Source organism: Bos mutus, chromosome 19 (assembly GCF_027580195.1).
Source record: "Bos mutus isolate GX-2022 chromosome 19, NWIPB_WYAK_1.1, whole genome shotgun sequence".
NCBI lineage: Eukaryota > Metazoa > Chordata > Mammalia > Artiodactyla > Bovidae > Bos > Bos mutus.
This window is the reverse complement of record NC_091635.1, coordinates 15,698,546-15,719,428: the sequence shown is the minus strand read 5'-3', so window position 1 is coordinate 15,719,428 and position 20,883 is coordinate 15,698,546. Positions and strand designations below refer to the sequence as shown.

The 20,883-nt window shown below is 43.7% G+C and overlaps 1 protein-coding gene across 1 annotated transcript in view; it reads right to left on the bottom strand.

The window, feature by feature from the left end:
* The window catches only part of CFAP52 (cilia and flagella associated protein 52), a 25,729-nt gene extending 4,846 nt beyond the window's left edge, over positions 1-20,883 (bottom strand). Inside the window, exons 1-12 of the mRNA XM_005907558.3 lie at positions 20,748-20,883; positions 18,712-18,911; positions 18,187-18,323; positions 14,603-14,731; positions 13,695-13,794; positions 12,708-12,824; positions 10,369-10,469; positions 9,681-9,851; positions 6,636-6,784; positions 4,613-4,758; positions 1,811-1,962; positions 425-527 (exon numbers count right to left, since the gene is read on the bottom strand). Coding sequence (XP_005907620.3) covers positions 425-527; positions 1,811-1,962; positions 4,613-4,758; positions 6,636-6,784; positions 9,681-9,851; positions 10,369-10,469; positions 12,708-12,824; positions 13,695-13,794; positions 14,603-14,731; positions 18,187-18,323; positions 18,712-18,911; positions 20,748-20,829 — 1,587 coding nt within the window. The 5' untranslated portion in view covers positions 20,830-20,883. The remainder of the gene's footprint in view (positions 1-424; positions 528-1,810; positions 1,963-4,612; positions 4,759-6,635; positions 6,785-9,680; positions 9,852-10,368; positions 10,470-12,707; positions 12,825-13,694; positions 13,795-14,602; positions 14,732-18,186; positions 18,324-18,711; positions 18,912-20,747) is intronic.

The window sequence follows — 20,883 nt, the reverse complement described above, 5'->3', positions numbered from 1 at the left end:
TCTGCCTGTAATGCAGGATCATTAAACCTGTAATGGGTTTGATCCCTGGGTTGGGAAGATCCCCTCGAGAAGGAAAAGGCTACCCACTCCATATTCTGGCCTGGAGAATTCCATGGACTGTATAGTCCATGGGGTCACAAAGAGTCAGACACGACTGAGCAACTTTCACTTTCACACTATATGAAAACAAGCTTGATTAAAGTCAAGCATGACTGTAATCCATGAGGTCAGTGGTGTCGTCACATCCATTTTGCAGACAATGAAGCAAAGGCACCCAAGAAAATGACACAGCATTTCCAAAGTGACGCAGAGGATCACCGGCACTCCCATCCTCCGAACTGGCGTGGCTTGGCTCCAGAGCCTGCACCCGTGGCCACGAGGCACCATGGCTCTTCTCATGAACCAGAAAGGTCCCAACCCTTACCTTTCTGTCTGTGCCACTGGTGATGATCTGGAACTCCTCCGGGTGGTAACAGACACACTGGAATAAGGTGTTAGCCAGGATCATCTGATTCCTCCTAAGACGCCTGAAAAACAGATCCGAAAGCTGTGAAATCACTATTCTCTTCTAGAGAAATCTTATTTACCAGTAGAGCCTGGCTTGTGACATGGCCACCCAGCCATCTGGTCTATGGAAGGAGAATCAATATTTACACATTTCTTGGGCAGTTGTATTATTGTTATTTAGTCATTCAGTTCAGTTCAGTTCAGTCGCTCAGTCATATCCGACTCTTTGTGACCCCATGAATCGCAGCACGCCAGGCCTCCCTGTCTATCACCAACTCCGGGAGTTCACTCAGACTCACATCCATCGAGTCGGTGATGCCATCCAGCCATCTCATCCTCTGTCGTCCCCTTCTCCTCCTGCCCCCAATCCCTCCCAGCATCAGAGACTTTTCCAATGAGTCAACTCTTTGAATGAGGTGGCCAAAGTACTGGAGTTTCAGCTTTAGCATCATTCCTTCCAAAGAACACCCAGGGCTGATCTCCTTCAGAATGGACTGGTTGGATCTCCTTGCAGTCCAAGGGACTCTCAAGAGTCTTCTCCAACACCACAGTTCAAAACCATCAATTCTTCGGTGCTCAGCCTTCTTCACAGTCCAACTCTCACATCCATACATGACCACTGGAAAAACCATAGCCTTGACTAGACAGACCTTTGTTGGCAAAGTAATGTCTCTGCTTTTCAATATGCTGTCTAGGTTGGTCATAACTTTCCTTCCAAGGAGTAAGCGTCTTTTAATTTCATGGCTGCAGTCACCATCTGCAGTGATTTTGGAGCCCAAAAAATAAAGTCTGACACTGTTTCCACTGTTTACCCATCTATTTCCCACGAAGTGATGTCATTAAGTCATGTCAAACTCCTTGCAACCCCATGGACCATAGTCCACCAGGCTCCTCTGTTCATGGGATTCTCCAGGCAAGAATACTGAAGTGGGTTGCCATTTCCTTCTCCGGGAGATCTTCCTGACCCAGGGATCGAACCAGTGTTTCCTGCTTGGAAGGCAGATCCTTTACACTGAGCCAGGGAGTTGCATTAGTGTAAGTTAAACCATGTTTTGCTTTGTGTATCTAGAGAGCTACTTCCCTATCCATCAAGAAACTTCTAAGGTCCAGCTCTTTCTGGAAGCTCTGCCCTTTCCACCAGTATCTGTGAACCCTCAACAGTCATGGAGATGAATGGCTTCTGAGATGCACCCCTTTCCTGTTGCCCAGAGGCAGGTTTCTGCCCTTTGTTTGAGTTTTCCCTCGAGTTCAATAGCTGGGACTGCATTCTGCATCAGTGGTCCTCCCCATCACTGGTACCTACACCAGGTCCCAGATGATGCAGGTGCCGTCTGTGCTGGCTGTGACGCACTCCTCATTACTCTTCTTCACCCGGATGCAGGACACGGAGGACTTGTGCTCCTTCAGTGCCTCCTCCAGCTTCTGGGTCTGGTGGCCTATGTGCCACACCCTCACCTGGAAGCCACAAAGCACAGGCTCTCAGTTCCAACTTGGGACTTTCTGATGAAAAACAGATCCCAAGAGTGTTCTCACCTCCTGGGCCTGATTTGTTTTTCTAATTCCCTGTTCTCATCTTGGTTGAGTGGGGTGGGGATATCAAGTTGCAGGGCGGGAATATTCTTTCATGGAGCCAGGAAGACGCCTACCAGGAGCCTACATCCATTTTTACTTTTAGGGCTGAGAAATTTACCAGGCCCCCGCTGCTAAAACCAGTAAAGCAAGGGCTGCTGCTGAACCAAGTGAAATAATAATGTCTGCTCGTTTCTGCTGAGCACTGCTATCAAATTTCTGGTGCCATCAGGGAATCTCTTGGGTACCCAGGGCCATATTTAAACTTTCACATAAGCTGCTCAGTTTCAATCGTTTAAAATCAGTGGTTCTCAACCCCATCAAAGTCAATACCCACTTTCAATAACAAATATTGTCTGACACCCCTCTGTCAACTTGAAATGAAATGCAGAGGTGATACAACTACCTACACACAAAATTTCATAACTGATGCCCTAACTGTAATAAAAAAAGGGTAAGTAAAAAGGAAAGTTATTTGGTTATAACAGTGGGTCCTGTAATGGATAAACATGCTGTCACAGCTAGACCAGAAAACATTATCATGTAGTCAGATGCTCACAGTCAGATGCTTCCTATAATGAATGTGTTGGACTTAGGAAAAACAAGGAAAGTAGAAATCATTTTGTGTAAGTGATACAAGACAATGAAAGAGCCATAGTCTAGTTGAACATGAAATGGAAAACTAGGGTCTTCACAACTCAGGTAGTGGCCATTTACCAATGCAAATGGAAGTAAAATACTCAAGTGTATCTTAGCAACCATTGCATTCAGACCAGTACACACCTGTGGACCAGCAGCCCTGGCCTCCCATACCTAAAAAGACCTTAAAGACTATGTCTCTTGGAAGGAAAGGTCTTTAGTAGCCAATGGAAATGGGAGGGGGGACTGTGAAAAGATTGCTAACCTGGGTCAGGGGCAACCAATTTGTAATGTGTAAGTTCCTCCAGTAGCCCTCCTCAGCCACGCGGGTGCATATGTGTGTGCTCAGTCATGTCTGACTCTGCCACCCCATGGACTACAGCCCACTGGGCTCCTCTGTCCATGGGATTTTCTAGGCAAGAATACTAGAGTGGCTTGCCATTCCCTTCTCCAGGGGATCTTCCCAACCCAGGACTCGAACCCATGTCTCCTGCATTGGCAGGCAGATTCTTTACCACTGAGCCACCTGGGAAGCCCTCCTCAGCAAGGCAGATGCCCCCAAAGGCTGAGGGAGCAAGCAAGGATGCTGCGGGTGTTAGCAACAGCTAGGCTGCAGGAATGACGGAAGGGAATGGAGCTGCAAGGGTCCAGAGAGGAGGGAGATGGCTCAGGGCTGGGCGGGTCTGTGGAGCATCTGCAAGGTCTTGTCTAGAAGATGTGCTCTGACCATGAAAGGCACACCAGGCTCTGAAGACAGTGCAAAATAAAGGGTGTAAAGTATCTCATTAATATCAGAATTGCTATCTTCACGTCACACTTTACTTTTACAGGACACTGAATCACAGAGAAGTTAAAGCACACAGCCCAGGTCACACAGCTTGGAAGTGGTGGGAGTGAAATTTGAGAAAATTGAGTGTGACTCCAGAACTAAAACACTCAGACACTAACTGGTTTGGTCTGATCTCTGCCAGAGGCTATATGAAGATGCTGTCTCTTTCTTCTCCTTAGGTCATTCCTATGATAGCATGGAGAAAGGAAAGGAAAATGTAATGTCCTATGTTGAGAGAAGGAAGGCTTTGGGATGGAAAAAAAACCTGGGGAGTAGAAGGAAGGGAGATACTGAGATGTATGAAAAGACATTTTAGGCTCCTTGAAATGATGCAAGAAAATGATTGAGTGTAATAATTTTAAAATGATGGTCAAAGTGTATGGGTAGATTAAAGAATTGAGTCCAAAAATGGCATTTCCTTTAAAAGACAAGATAAAGACAATTTAGAAATGGCAACCCACTCCAGTACTCTTGTCTGGAAAATCCCATGGACCGAGGAGCCTGGTAGGCTACAACCCATGGGGTCGCAAAGAGTCGGACACGACTGAGCAACTTCACTATGGTTTTTGAAGGGGAAAAAAAGGTATTCCAAACCTCTGGCAAAACACCAACTTGGTCCCTAGCTTGATTCTATATAGAATGCTTTCATGTCCTTATCCTAAATGTCCTTTCTGGGAACAAATATATTGATATGTGTATTTATACTATTAGAACTTTAATGTATGATGGACTTCAGAGTTTCATCAAAACCTTAATTTGGTCTTGCCTGACTCCTAGTACAGATGAAAAAAATCAAATTAGTGGCCTGTTATGGGGCAGTTGAAAGATTGAAGGCAGAAGGAGAAGAGGGCAACAGAGGATGATATGGTTGGATAGCATCACTGATTCAATGGACATGAACTTGGGCAAACTCCAGGAGATGGTGAGGGACAGGAAAGCCTAGCGTGCTGCAGTCCATGGGGTCACGAAGAATCAGACACGATTTTCTGACTGAAGAACTATAACAAATGGGGCATTTGCTCTGAATATGTGACTATTTTTAAAAGATTCAGCCCTGGAGAACAGTACCTCCCCTTCTCCTCCGCCGCTGATGACCCTTTTACAGTCGCTGGTGGTGGCGATGGCGGTCACGCCAATCCTGTGTGCATTGTTAATAACGTACATCAGTCGGCCTGTCTCCGGGGCAAAGGCTCGGATTCTACCATCGTCCCACGCTGGCATGAAAGGGAAAGAGAAGGCAGGCAGGATGAGCATACTCTAAATCCTAAGTGAGAGACAGGATGTGAGGGGACAGCGGTGGTGATAGAGGGAAGAGGCCAGTCCCCCACCCACTGCCAGGAATCACAGCCCCCTTTTCCCTGATTCCCCAAACTGGTCACACCTCCCAAAGGAAATGAACGGCTCGCCTTAGCTAAGCCTGCCTCCTGGTGTACCCCAACCCAGGAGACATTAGTTGGGGAGGCCATCCCCCACCTCTCCCATGAGCTGTAAAACTTGCACAGTCAACTAGATGGTTGATATTGCAACTGGGATGTCAACCAGGGATCAGAAGTCAGCTTCCAGAAGAGTTCTGTTTAAAAGCATGTCAGCCCTGCGGACTTCCCTGGCCGTCTAGTGGTTAAGGCTTTGCCTCCCAGTGCAGGGGGTGCAGGTTCAATCCCTCATTGTGGAGCTAACATCAAGATCCCACATGCCTCCCAGCCAAAAACCAAAACATAAAACAGAAGCAATATTGTAACAAATTCAATAAAGACTTTAAAAATGGCCCACATCAAAAAAAAAAAAAAAAGTCTTAAAAAGGAAAAAAACCTTTGAGTACTAGAAATGGCATAGTCTTACAAATTAAAGAATTTCCTGGCTTCTGTATTGAGAGCAGATCGTGGAAGAAAGGTGACAGGTGAGGGCAGAAGCAAGGAGTCCTGGTAGGAAGCTACCAGAATAATCTAGGAGAGAGATGGTGGTAGTGACTGAGATGAGGGTGGAGATGATAAGATGCATGAAATCTTGGATATACTCTGAAGAAGGAGCCATTGGAGCAGGAGAAATGGGGTTTTGGTATAAGACAAAAAGAGAAGTGATGATGATATCAAGATTTTTGACCCCAGGATTTGTTAGCTCTAAGTGTAATGCAAACCAAGAGCTCCTGGGGACCACTATGTGGAGAAAACATGCCCCAAGGTAGAAGCAGCACAAGGAGACAAAGCCAAGAAGAGAGGGCAGTGAGATGGTTCCTGATATCATCGTTTTATATTATTATAACGATTGTTTTGGCTGCATCCAGGCACATGCAATCTTAGTTCCCTGACCAGGGATCGAACCGGTGTCTTCTGCAGTGGAAATATGTAGTCCTAACAGCTGGGCTTCCAGAGAATTCCCCTGATATCACCATTTTAATACCTGCCGCTAAACTCCGGGAGTTGGTGATGGACAGGGAGGCCTGGCGTGCTGCAATTCATGGGGTTGCAGAGTCGGACACGACTGAGCGACTGAACTGAGCTGAAAGACTCACTTGACTTTTCATTGATGTGAACCAGTAATTCACTTTTGACCGTTGGGGAAATTTATACATGGATTGAACATAGATGATATTAAGAAATTATTATTTTATAGGCAAATATCTTCAGAGATGCATACTGAAGTCTTCAGAAATAGAATATCATGGTGTCTATAATTCATGTTAAAATATTTTGGCACGATATAATCAACTGAATTAAAAATAAATTCCCTTGGAGCTATAACTTAAAGTCAGGTTTTTAATCTCTTGAGCAACAAAAAAGGGTTCTCACACAAGAATCCTGGACTCGCTAAGGCCTCAAATCCACCCTGTGAGGTGAAAACTGAATTTTCCTGGCCAGAGAGAAAGCAACATGCTATATGAAGCAATGTGGGGGAAGAGAAATTGCTGTTTGGTAATTCCTAGCTCAGAAAGAATCCTAGCTGGAAGGGAATTCCAAAAACAGGCTAGATGAAAAGCAAGTGACCCGTGGGAGGCCACGCCAGTTCATCCTCACACGGAGCCTGGTAGGAAACGACTAGCAAGAACCAAAGCCACAGCCGGAACCGGAAGTCAAACCTGGTACTCCGACCTTACCGGAAATGATGCTCTTGCCGTCCCGCATGAAATCGATGCCATGGCAGGTCATATTGGGCACGGTGATCCGCAGCAACTCCTTGTTGGTCAGCGTGTGCCACACTCGGATGTCCTTCTTGGCGCAGGTGGCGAAGAGCTCAGCGGTGCCGCTGCAGAGAAGCCACCAGGGGAGTGAGACATGCAGCTGCACAAGACGCACAGTGTTTCTCAGATGCAGGTTTGACGCTAAAACGGGCTTCTTGAGGATGTAGGGAAGGATGCTTTTTGAAAGTGTTAATTGCACAGTTGTGTCTGACTCTTTGCAACCCCATGGACTGTAGCCCGCCAGGTTAATCTGCCTATGGGATTATCCAGGCAAGAATACTGGAGTGGGTTGCCATTTCCTTCTCCACAGGATCTTCCCAATCCAGGGATCGAACCCGGGTCTCCCACATTGCAGGCAGATTCTTTACCATCTGAGCCACCAGGGAAGCCACCAGGATGCTTTTAGATGCCTATTGTCTCAGGCTTAATGGCCTTACAGATTCCTTGTGCAGAATGGCATTTGATGGGGAGTTCCTTGGTGGCCCAGTTACTAGGACTGGGAGCTTTCACTGCTGGGGGCCCAGGTTCAGTCCCTGGCTGGGGAACTAAGATCCCACAAGGCGCACTGCTTGGCCACAATTAGTAAATAAAATACCACATTTTGGAGCAGTGAAATCGTCACACAAACCTTCTCACAAATAACAATTATAAAACCCAGATAAAATGAACACAATAACAAGGCTGCCAAATCCCGAAGACACTGAAAATATTTTAAAATAGAAATCAAGAAGAGCTTGCTCTTGTGAAAGTGTAACTGGGGGACTTTCCTGGTGGTTCAGTGGCTAAGACTCCATACTCCAAATGCAGGGGGCCTGGGTTCAGTCCTTGGTCAGGGAACTAGATCCCACATGTTGCAACTAAAAAGAAAAATCCTGAACGCAGCAACAAAGATCAACTAAGACCTGGCACAGCCAAAAAAACAAATAAATACCTTTTTTTTAAGTGCAACTAGAAAGGGTTAAGAATCATTACTGTGCGATTTTCTAACCAGAGATGCCCCAAACTCCCTAGGTATGGTGACCACAGAAAAAAAGTAGCAGAAAAATCACAGCCTCACTGACTAAAGGTGCCGGCCATCAGAGTAAGGGGCTGGAAAATTCATCTGGAATTTAAAGGGAAAACCCTGGCAGCAAGAGAATCATAAGAGGAAGACCTAAATTCTGATTATTAAAAACTGCCCCAATTCCTGTGTGCCAGTTGAATTCTACACATGGGGGGTGCAGGAAACCTCGAGAGGAAAAAAAAAAAAACAAAAAACAGGAGGCAGAGACCAGAGAGGACACTACTTTTCTTTTTCAAATTCTATTTTTTTCTTTCTTTTTAAAAAATTTTAAGATTCTCTTTTTGAGGTCAGCACTATATGGATGAATCTGAGAGCTTTTTTAACTGACTACATTAACCAACTGTGCTTAGTTTGGGTGGCTGAAAGCTGAACCTTAGAGACTTAAAGTGACTGCTAGGATGTTTCTTTAGGGGGATATAAAATGTTCTAAAATTGATTATGATAATGGTTGCAAAACTCTGTAAATATACCCCTAAGAAAGCCATTGAATTGTATAGAGGGTGAATTTTAAGATATGTAAATTATATTTCAATAGAGCTATTAAAAAAAAAAAGAAAGGGGTACGAAACCTGATTAGATTAAAGACTGCATAGAAATTGAAAAGACATGTAAAAACTTACCCTTACAGAAGACACCAGGACCAAGTATTTTACAGATTGATTCTACCAAGCTCCTTAGAAAAAGACAGGAAAAGTGACACAGAAAGGAAATGACCAATTTTCAAATAAGAATTCGCCTGATGGGAGGCACCAGCCATTTTCACTTTTAGAAATAGGAGGGACCTAATCACAAAGGCTCAGGAAACCAAAACTACATTTGGTGACCTCAAGGACCAAGTTTTCAAAGAGCCTTGCTGCCTATACAACAATGATCTTGAGTTTTATAAATTCAAATGAATTACTGAAGAAGTTCAGAGCAAAAACTGTGACCAACTTTATGGGACAAATCTCGCCAAAGACAAATAGATTTCATAATCAAATAATGACAGACTCTGATGGCAGCTCTGTTTGACATTAAAACTGCTCATGGTTATATGTTTCACTGTCTTGTGAGAGATTTACCAATATATATAGCAACTAGGTTCAGAGGAATTCTTAATCTTATGGCCACTGCCATCAGGCAAGCCAAATCTGGAAGACACAAGAGGTGCAAACAAACGACCTGAAAGATGTTTGAAAAAAGGCATTACTAAGTTGTGCTCCAGACAGCAGTGGAAAACAGCAAAGTTTTTCCAGTCTGTTCACCCTTTCCATGATGAATTTACTAGAAAAGCCAACATTCCAAAGAGGCCCAAATTTGAATTATAAAATGAATGTAGCTGCTTGGTAAAAGCCAAAGAAAATCTATTAACATAATTCACTACAATAGAAAAATTCATGGAGAAAAAAATAATAATTTATTATTGTTAGGTAGTCAGAATAGCAAAAAGGAGTCCAAAAGGGTGGTGGCTAAAAGACAAAGAAAGGGAAAAGACCTTGAAAATAGAACAAAAGAAAATCCATGGACTGGAGTGAGAACTTCAGATGAAACAAACACACCCCCTTCTTGGCTAGCGCAATTGCACAGGGCAGGCTCAGCAGGGAGGAAACAAATGAATAAATGGAGGAAGCCAAGGATTGAGGCCTCTCCTTTGGGGTCGGCCCACCCTCACGCTTTGAAGATGTACTATCCTTTGCTTGCTGAATAAAACTCTGAGTTGTAACCAAGCTGTAACACTGGTCTGCTGTTTCAAATCTTTGCTGTGGTGAGACACACCACACATAAACATAATGTAAATTACATTATGATTTATCATGATTGATTAGGTTAGTAGGTGAAAAATGTGTTAATAAAATTAAATTTCCTTGCACATGGCATCAAATCTCTACATTCTTATCACTTTTTTACTCTTTACTTACAATGGGAAGACAATGTCCTCAACAGATTCAAAGTGACAAGTTGTGATGAGAGTCTCTTTGAAATTAGTGAAATTGACACGATAAATGTGTGATTCTTCTGTTCCTACAAAGAACTGGTGTCCTTCCCCTCGAAGTGTGATAGAGGTGATTCCACCTTGTAACTGGATTTTCCTTTAAGGAGAAGCAAAAGGTGAAGAAGATTTACTCAATTGATGAGCATTTATTAACTGTCTGAAGCATTATAGAGGATACATATTAGGTATAAGAACCTGAGTCCTGCCTTCAAGGAGATCACACGGTTGGAAAGGCAGGAGTTAGAATATCAAGTGCCCATGGTCAGCAAAGGGGGAGGCCCACATGGTTTATGATAATCAAGGAAGTTTACAGTGAGATGTCCCTCTAAATGGGTGGTGGAACACAAGTAGGATTTAGATACAGGGAACATTCCAGGCAAATAAATGGGTAAAAATGACCATGGCCAAAAACACTTCATTCACTCCATGTCTAACAAGTGGAATCTTTTCATTGGCAAAAACCACCATCTACTGTGTTTCCAGCTACTCATTTTAATAGCAAGATGAGATTTGTTTTAAACCAAATATCACTTTGTCCACATCATTTAGTTGCCGACTAAGCAAACCTCTCTCTAGAGGGTGTCTCCTCATCCAAACCCTGTGGGGTAACTTACTTGATAGGTTTGTAGCTGGGGCTTTTACAGAAGACCAGCAATCCATCTCCAGAGCCTACCAACAAACCCCCCATCTTCAGGCAACAGATAGCTGACACTCCCTAGAGGGAGAGAGAACATTAAGGGAAAAAAAGCTAAATGGTTTCATCATTAGGAATCTATGCATCTCTATTTTTGCTTTGCAAATAAGATCAACTGTCCCATTTTTCTCAATTCCACATGTATCTATTAATACACGATTTTTGTTTTTCTGACTTAACTTTACTCTGTATGACACACATACACTATTGATACTATGTATAAAATAGACAACTTATGAGAACCTACAGTATAGAGCTCAGGGAACTCAGTGCTCTGTGCTGACCCAAATAGGAAGGAAATCCAAAAGAAAGGGCATATATGTATATGTATGTGTGCATGTATGCTCAGTGACTCTTTGTGGCCTCGTAGACTGCAACTTGCCAGATTCCTCTGTCCATGGAATTTTCCGGGCAAGAAATACTGGAGTGAGTTGCCATTTCCTCCTCCAGAGGAATCTTCCTGACCCACTGATTGAACCCATCTCTCCTACTTGGCAGGCAGATTTTTTACCACTGAGCAACCAGGGAAGCCCCCTTGCTCTACATATTGTAAGTTAATTATATTGGTTTGTCCATAAAGTTCATTTGGGGTTTTCTGTGAGATGTATGGAAAACCCAAATGAACTTTTTGGCCAACTGAATACTTCAATAAAAAACAAAAATCTAAATTAAAAAAAAAAGTTGGCTCTATGGTTAGAAAGATGAAGAATTACTTGATATTCAAACCAACTGTCTTGATATTCAAACAAATACCTCCAATCCCTTTGCCCTGAAAGAATGATATCTCTCCACTTGTGTAACGGGCATCTTGGAAACATTGCTTTATATTATGTAATTTACCTTTACACCTGAATTAAGCACTAAAGCATCCATGGGAGAAACTTAAGTGCCACAGGTTTGAAGAACACTGAGACAGTCAGCATCTTTTCTGGAGAAGCACTGACATTCCAAGTACTCAGCAAAAATATCCAGGTCAGAATTTTCACCCATGGAGCCTTTCAGAGTCAGAATTGGCAGGACTCTCAACCTTGCCCTCCTTCAGCCTGATCTGATTTGGTTTCATCTGTTGAATATATTGGAATCCCTCTCCTAAAAATCATTTGAAAAACACTGATTTGGCCTGTGCCTATGACTGCTGCCGCTAAGTCGCTTCAATCGTGTCCGACTCTGTGCGACCCCAGAGACGGCAGCCCACCAGGCTCCCCCGTCCCTGGGATTCTCCAGGCAAGAACACTGGAGTAGGTCACCATTTCCTTCTCTAACGCATGAAAGTAAAAAAATAAAGTGAAGTCGCTCAGTCGTGTCCTACTCCTAGCGACCCATGGACTGCAGCCCACCAGGCCCCTCCATCTATGGGATTTTCCAGGCAAGAGTACTGGAGTGGGTTGCCATTGCCTTCTCCTAGACTCTGCTTATTGCTAGACTCGACTCTACCTATACTGCAGCTTTCTCCCATTCTTAAAAGCTGAATAATAAGTGGTTATGTGACTTAGAAAACTCTAACACCTTCCCAGCAACACGGTGCAATATTTCAAAGCTTCTTGGGACCATCAGCTAAGTGGAAAATTATCTAAGCTTGAACCATCTGTTCCATTATCAGACATGAGATAGATAGGTGCAGAACCTGAAAGAAGCTTTGAAATCCAAAGTTTAGTAGAAACAGCCCTGTAACTTTCTGGGGGCACTGGAAATAACAGCACTTATTCTGTCCAATTACCCTTTGATGGTAGGCTTTTTATTTTGGTTTGGAGATCAAAGTCTCTTATTGGACTTTTAACCTGAATTGTTAGGAATTCTGCAAATATAAACAATGAACAATTTCTACATCTTGCTCATGACTTAAAATGTCAGCTGAGGCTAAAGTTTAAGATCTAGTTATTAGATTAGAAAAAAATGACAGATAGTCTTGTAAATCAAAGAGCACATGTCACTTACACATGGCAACTGGACTGCCCAAATGCTGGAATGGATGTGATTACAAATCACAAAGCCACAGGCCTTGAGCTTTGAAGATGCAAAAAAAAAAAAAAGTGTGATTCTGACCCCTAATTGAGGACACCTGGGATATCCTGAATATACACCAGTGATGAGGGTTTGATCGAACTAGTCAATGAACATTGCAAATTGCAGTGTGGCCTTGGGTGCACCATAGACGTGTTGTTTCTCCCCACAACCCTTGATGGAAGTCTGTGCTAACAGTGGCAGGGGGAAATCACTAGAAAACAGCAGGGCAAGCAGACTTTGATGGTCTCTACTCACCAGACTGAACTTGTCCTTTGCAGGCCCTGTGTCTGCCAGCAGCTTTGTCCTGGGGTTCATTTTTAAAATATCTCCAGTGGTGGTGCCAAGGTAGAAAAAGCTATCGTCATTAGCCATCTGGGGATGAGAGAGACAAGGAAACCTGAAGACCTGGTTTGCCCAGTTGATGCCCAGGAGCCCCTGATCAGGGAGGGGATGAGTTTTCTCTGAACCCTATGAAGACCTCCAAAAGTCCTTGAGGTGACTTCTGTCTCCTCAGACTTGAAGATGGGTAAGAACACCTTCAAGGGGAGCAGAATCAGGGCCAAATTCAGAACTGTATGAAACATCAGACTCCAATCAGCGTGAATTTCACTGAAATGGACTTGTGTCTGCTATTAGCATGCACTCCCTGAGGCATCTCCGAAGGGCTCCTAGGGTGAAGGTGTGCTCCTCCAGAGAGAATATGTATTTGCTTTATTTCCTATTTCCCAAAGTCTACATTCATAAAACGAGTGGAGAATGGGGTTATATGCATGAATATCTGAATCCACATTAAAGACACATGAATAATCCCTCTTTGTGGAGGAGACTGCATTTCAACAAGGAGTTTCATTGTTAGAAACTTTATTTCTTGTGCAGAAATAACATGAGTGGCAACAGGAGGTGCTGTGGGCCTTGAGCACCTCCTGGCTACCCTGCTTCCCACCAGGTGAGGCAGATTCCTGGGGTCTGATGGCAGTTCAGGTCCACTGAAACAGATTCCCCCAGAGCTGTGTCTAGGCAGCCTCTCCAGCTTCCCACGGGAGCTCCTGAAGTGAGACTCCCTCACCTGTGCCTCCCCAGGCAGTGCCCTCCATGTCCAGGGCTCCCCTCCCCACCCCCAGCCCAAAGAACATGTACTTACACACATGCACACATACACACACACACATACCCCTGTCTTGCTCAGTACTGTTAACAAGGACTTGTACTAATATTTACATAAAATAACAGAGTAATTCTTACTGAGATGCTCATGACTATTCTTTTCATCTGTCCTGTTTGGCACTCAGTTGGCCAGATCTTTCTGTTTGGGAGATCCAGTTCCCATACTCGAATTGTCCCGCTAGAGAAAAGAAACAATCAACTGGAGACCCATTTAATAAATCCTTCATCTCTTCTCTGTTTTCTGCAGTCTTTTGAAGGAGAAGCTGAAAGGAAGAGAACTAGGTATTTTTGAGGATTTGTTATGGCCTGGTGGTCTCCCCAAGATACAGTCGTCATTTGGATGCCGAAGTACTAGCATCTGCAGGCTTTCTCATTTGATTTGGTATAATGAATTCCTGAAGTTGGAATTGTCACAGAGAATCTAGTATAGATGGGTACCAAACCAGAAATCTTATTGAAGAGCAGTAACTTTTTCTTTCTGGGTTAGGAGGATCCCCTGGAGAAGGAAATGGCAACCCACTCCAGTATCCTTGCGTGGGAAATCTCATGGACAGAGGAGCCTAGTGGGCTACAGTCCATGGTATTGCAAAGAGTTGGACATGACTAAGTTACTGAGTGTGCACACGCCCTGAGTGTGAGCACAGATTGTGGGCAGTGTGTTATCAGTAATAGGCAGACCAGAGGCAGAAATGGATTTAGCCAATCAGCAGAACTTTTTCAGTAGGAAGCACAGAATGATTAAATAACTGTATTTAAAAGGACTTCCAGCCAAAATAATTTTTACGTGCGTGCTAAAAACTCGCTCCTGTATTGGCAGGTAGGTTCTCTACCGATAGCATCAGCTGGGATTTTTCGTGTGAAAATTATGATGGAATCTCTTTTTTCAGGATGAAAACCACGTTCCCCATAATTGGAATGACCGTGTTTTCTTTGTAAGCGAATAGGGTGATTTACATGTTCTAGAAACCTTGACAGCAGACACGTACTTTCCAGCAGTGACAAACATCTCGTCGCGGCACTTGGAGAAGATGACTGTGGTGGCGTTCCCGACATTGAGGCCGGCTGCGGGGCTGCCACAGATGGCCTCTCTCTTGGCTATGCTCCAGACTACCACACTGCTCAGACGAAAGGACAAAGAGAATCAGGGGGAAACGGGCTTTCAAAATAAGAAATGGCTCTTTTAGCCGTTCTAGAAGGAAAGAAATACAAGAGGTTACTAACAAAGAAATGAAAGAATTATATTGACCATCCCCCCAACCCCCAGACAGCTAAGTCTCTTACTAAAATAAAGAGATTTTTGAGACAGGCAGGGCATAAAAGTTTACCACTCATTTATCGCTTGTAAAAAATTCCCTTGGGGAAATACTCCAGCAAAAAAAAAAAAAAAAATTGTTAATTAGAAGCAATAAAAGAGAATGACATAGGGATGTTTTCAAACTTCACCATACCATGTAGCTGATTCAGCTGGAGGACTTGCCAAAGCAGGAAGTGCTAGGACCTGCCCCCAGACGTTCTGATTCAGTAGGTCTGGGGTGGAGTCTGAGAATCTGCTTTGCTAAAAAGTCTCTGGTGTGCTTTGGTCTGGGGACCACACTAAGAGCAGTTCTGTTGTAGCTCAGGGCTTCCCAGGTGGCTCAGTGGTAAAGAGCAGCAAATGCAGGAAACACAGAAGATGTAGGTTTGATACCTGAGTCGGGAAGATTCCCTGGAGTAGGAAGTGGCAACCCACTCCAGTATTCTTGTCTGGGAAATCCATGGACAGAGGAGCCTGGCAGGCCCCAGTCCTTGGGGCCACAAAAGAGTCAGACATGACTGAGCACACACACAAACATGTTGTAGCTTACCTTTGCATCTTTCTGGGTGTAATCATACAATTTAGTCCTAAATTGATAGTGCTTGGTTAATGATATCAAGAATGCAGGGGAGAGGGTATTACGTTAAACCCTGGAATCACTGCAGAGATGTGGATGGACCTAAAGATTGTCATACGGAGTGAAGTGAGTCAGAAAGAGAAAAATATTGTATAATATTGCTTATATTTGGAACCTAGAAAAATGGTAGAGACGAACTTATTTGCTAAGCAAAGCAGAAATAGAGTCGCAGATGTAGAGAATGAACTTCCGGTTACAAGCAGAGGTGGGATGGACTGGGAGACTGACGTTGAATATTTACAGTTGTTGTTCAGTCTCTTAGTCGTGTCCGATTCTTTGCAACCCCATGGGGTATAGCTTGCCAGGCTCCTCTGTGCTCCACCATCTCCCAGAGTTTGCTCAAATTCATGTCCATTGAGTCAGTCATGCTACCTAACGATCTCATCCTCTGCTGCTCCCTTCTACTTTGCCTTCAGTCTTTCCCAGCATCAGTCTTTCCACATACCCTGTGCTGTGCTAGCCTGCCAGGCTTCTCTGTCCATGGGGACTCTGCAGGCAAGAATACTGGAGTGGGTTGCCATGCCCTCCTCCAGGGATCCCACACTGCAGGCAGATTCTTTACTATCTGTGTCACCAGGGAAGCCCATGAATACTGAAGCGGGTAGCCTATCCCTTCTCCAGGGGATCTTCCCGACCCAAGAATCAAACCAGGGCATATATACACTGCTGCTAAGTCGCTTCAGTCGTGTCCGACTCTGTGCGACCCCACAGATGACAGCCCACCAGGCTCCGCCGTCCCTGGGATTCTCCAGGCAAGAACACTGGAGTGGGTTGCCTTTTCCTTCTCCAATGCATGAAAGTGAAAAGTGAAAGTGAAGTCGCTCACTTGTGTCCGACTCTTAGCGACCCCATGGACTGTAGCCTACCAGGCTCCTCCATCCATGGGATTTTCCAGGCAAGAGTACTGGAGTGGGGTGCCATTGCCTTCTCCACTGCTATGTATGAAATAGATAACTAATGAGAACCTACTGTATTGCACAGGGACCTCTACTCAATGATCTTGTGGTGACCTAAATGGGAAGGAAATCCAAAAAAGAATGGGTATATGTCTCCATTTAACTGACTCACTTTGCTACACAGAAGGAACTAACACAGCAGGAATGGGGAGTGACTGCTAATGAGCACTGGTTTCTTTTTGAGGTTGAAAATGGTCTAAAATTGATTGTGGCAAAGCTTGCACAACACGACATGTAAACAATGTCTTGGGGAAGTATTTTGGCAAAAATGATTCCTCAGGAGATTTCAATGTGTACCCAAGATTGAGAACAACTACCGTAAGTTAAGAATAGTAATAGACTGCTGGACGCATTTCTGTTGAGGAAAAAAACAGTCAAATGGGGATGGGCCAGGGACATGTGACTACTTTGCTATATACTGAGAACTATCAATATATAACTACACATGAATATAAATTTCCATTGTAATTAAGCTTTGCAGCTCAAACAAGAAAATATCTGTAAAAGTGCACTGAAGTGTTAAGTCCTACACAAGCCTTGGGTGTTCCTTTAGCACTTACACAGGGATATGCACTGCATTGATTGTTCTTCCTAATATAATGCTTTGAAATACTTTTCCCCCAATTTCGTTTGTATGTATTCTCTCCCTACTAACCTTGACCGTGAGATCCTTGAGGTCAAAGATCATGCCTTAGGGAAGTTAAAAATGCCACCTCTGAAGTCACACTTCAGGGTTTGTCCCCCAGCTCTGCTACTTAGCAGCTGGTGACTCAAGTTCATCTGTCATATAGCCCCAAGAGCTCCACCTCGTGGAGTTGCCATGAGACTTAAATGAGATAATGCAGTTAAGATGCTTGGCACACATCTGACCTGTAGTAAGTGCTCAAAAAAAAACAAAAACAAAAAAAACAGCTATGGTCGATGATGAAGATGATGATGACAAGGATGATGTCATCTTTTCCAGCAATGATTCTCGATTTAGCTGCAAACTAGGATCATATGGGAAATCTTTAGAACTCCTAAAACTGAGGCCAATTAATCAAAGTCTCTGAAGGTGGAGCCAACCACCAGTAATCTTCTAAAGCTCCCAGTTGATTTCAGTGCACTGCCAGGCTTGAGAATCAGCGTCTTATGGTATTTTCCTCACGGGCTTTTTAATTTTTTTCTTTTGATTCTTAGCATTTCAGAATATTTAATTTTCACTATTTTTCTTTGCAGTCTTTTCATACAGATGAAGTTTCATGTAAGTAGAATTCTTTATTCTGTGCTTTTTCTTAATATAGGGCATATAAATTTCCCAACCAATTGGGGAACTCTCTATAAGCACTTTAAGTCTTTAAAAATCTATAAATATTTTAAATTATCAATGGCCACTAAAAGTTAACATGTATTTTTTTTAATGACATTTCCCCCAGTTTTTGCTTGGTTCTACATATATATGCAGGTACTTTACTTTCATAGTTACATTATTTTCTTTGTTATTTGTTTCTGTCTTTTCAGCTTAATTCGAACTCTTTCACCAAAAATTTATAATTTCCCAAATTCATATGAGCTTCATAAGCTTTTCACATCACACATGCTCAAATACAGACAGGCAAACAGAGAATGTTAGAAAGGGGACAGTTGTTAACACGTCTAGAAATATGCCTAGTAGAAAAGAAATAAGTGTGCTTAGTTCATTACCTTCCATCGTCTGGGCCTCCTAGTGATACCAAGTACGTATCATTTGGTGAAAAGGCCAGAGCTTCAATTTTGCCCTTGTGAAGTGACAGCCGAGCCATCAGCTCCCTTTTCTTATAATCCCACAAAATGATATCTGCCTGGGGGCAAGAATACACTGTCAGACCATAGACAGGCTTTGAAAGGACCAGAGGAGAGAGCTACCTCTCTGTGTGAAAAAATAATCATTCATCACTTTTCTAGAAATTAGAGCACGTCTTCCGAACATGACAGCAACAAAACAGAAACAGGTGTAAGCGGGGACTTTTGTTTCTAGGTATTACCAGTCACAAGCTGCTGCACTGGGTATAAAGCCACCAGGTGCCTTTACTTTCAGCTTCACAGAGCGAAAATGAGTTCCAGGAGAGGCCAAGGGAAGAGGAGGCAGGGTGTACACAGGACAGTGCAGAGCTACTCTGAAGTGAGGCAGTTTTTCTTGGGAGGCGCCTCTGAATCAATACACGGTGGGTGGTGTTTTAATGTATTCACCTTAAAGCCCATGAATGTGACTTGTCCAGACGCAATGTAAAGTCCACTCTTGGAGATGGCCACACAGGAGACGTTGTTGCCATGACCGTGTAGGAAATTCTGTTCCTGAGTATTTATTGCCTGGATGAGGATGGTGCAACCCAGAGGGTAGACCAGATGCTCCTGGTCAGGATGGCATTTTAGACCAGTGGGGACATGTCCTGAAAGAGAGGTTGAAAATAATAAAAGTCGAGGGCAGAAGTGGCTAATTGTTTTTATTTAGACTGAGCATAAGGCTTTTAAAATAAGCCTTAGTTCAACTAAAATAAGTGTGTGTGTTTGGGGGTTGGGCAGTATTAGGTAATTTTGCTCTACTGACAAGGCTGGTATAGAGTATATTCACTGCTAACGAAAGATTTTCAGGGCATCCGAGGTAGAAAAAAGTCTGGTTATAATATATACAGCATGAGTCCACTTTTATTAAAAAATTATGTCAATGTACATTTGAAAGGATCATACCAAAGTTTAACAGAGATATCTTTGGGACAAGTAATAATGGTTGATTTTTCCTTAGATTTCACTGTATTTTTCCACTTTTCTAAGCTCTTGTTCTTAAGTATGACTATGGATTTACCCCCTGTATTACTCTATATTCTCAGTGCATCGTATACTATTTACATGTGTGCGTGTGTGCTCAGTCGTGTCCGACTCTGCGACCTCATGGACTGTAGGCCTGCCAGGCTCCTCTGTCAGTGGGATTATCCAGGCAAGAATACTGGAGTGGGTTGCAATTTCTTCCTCCAGGGGATCTTCCTGACCCAGGATGGGACCCACATCTGGTGTCTCCTGCATTGACAGGCGTGTTCTTTACCACTGAGCCACCTGGGAAGCCCACCATACTACTTGGCATTCAGTAATTTTAGATAAATGCATATTTGACTGTATGAAAGAATATAAATTGTCACAAAACCAAGAAGGCAAAAACAATTCAATTTTATTGAATTTTAAAAGGCCAAGATAATTGGAGACACTGAGATATAACTGACAATACTCTCTGAGCGCTACAAAACAGTATTGAACAGTACTGAATTCAGTAGCAGGGCTCTCTACTGGTCACCAGTGTGATCCTTTGCCCTCATAGCAGGTCACTCACTTCCTTTACCAATGATCTGGTGACCAGCTCTAAAGATGGCCAGTACTAGGATGTACTAAGTGCTCAATTTCTATCAGAGACCATTAACATAAAACAAAGAGAAGGCTCAAGAGCCAAGTCCTAGAATGTGCTAAAGCTTTAGTTATTGATTGTTCTGTGTCTACATTACTACACTTTTAAAGCTTTCAGGCATCACAATGCATTTTCTTTAAAAGTTTGCTTTTTCTAAAATGCAATCCATTGCTTGTTTGCATCCTTCTCAAAACCCAAACAGCATTTCCCCTCTTCATGTTCCAAACAGGAGGTGGTCATAAGTCAGATTCGAGTGGAACAACCAGGCCCCTCTGACCAAAGCACCTCTCCAGTCCAGCTCCCCGTGGTGTCCATCATGGTCTGAAATCCTCACCTTCCTTCTGGTTAGAAGACAAATCATCCCCTAAAGTGGTTGCTCAAAACACAAGTTCCCCACTCCCTCCAGCCCCTTCTCATTAGTACATCAGCTGGGATTTTAGAGGTTACTTGGTCCCAGGGACCTACACGTATTCTGTAATCCAATACTGAGGGGCAGACAGTTTTGCTGGCTGTGTGGGGCTTAGAGCCAGGGGAGAGCTGGCTAGTGGGAGAAGGGTTTCAGATCACACTTTTTTATCCTTATGGCCTAGTAAGGGGGCATTTGGTTCCTTTCAGATGTTGGCAAAACCCATCCCCAATCTTTAAGGTCCGGAGCGAGGACATGACTCTAAGATCTTTGGGGAGGAGAGGCTGTTTGGGTCCCCAGTGCTTGACTCATGCCAGTGTCCCAAGCTGCCTTCCAGGTGCCGCCTGGTGTCTCACTCTCCCTGGTTGCACCACATTGTCCCTGGGGTCCCTAAACCACCTAGCCCAGACACGTTCGAGGTCTCACCATTGAATCCGATCACGGCCTCAAGCTCCAGCTCCACTGCCTCAGCCACCTCATCCTTGGGCGAAGTTTGGGTCTCCATCATCTGGAGACTCCGCTCACTTTCCTCTCAGCCTACAGAGGTGCAGCGTCTTCTGGT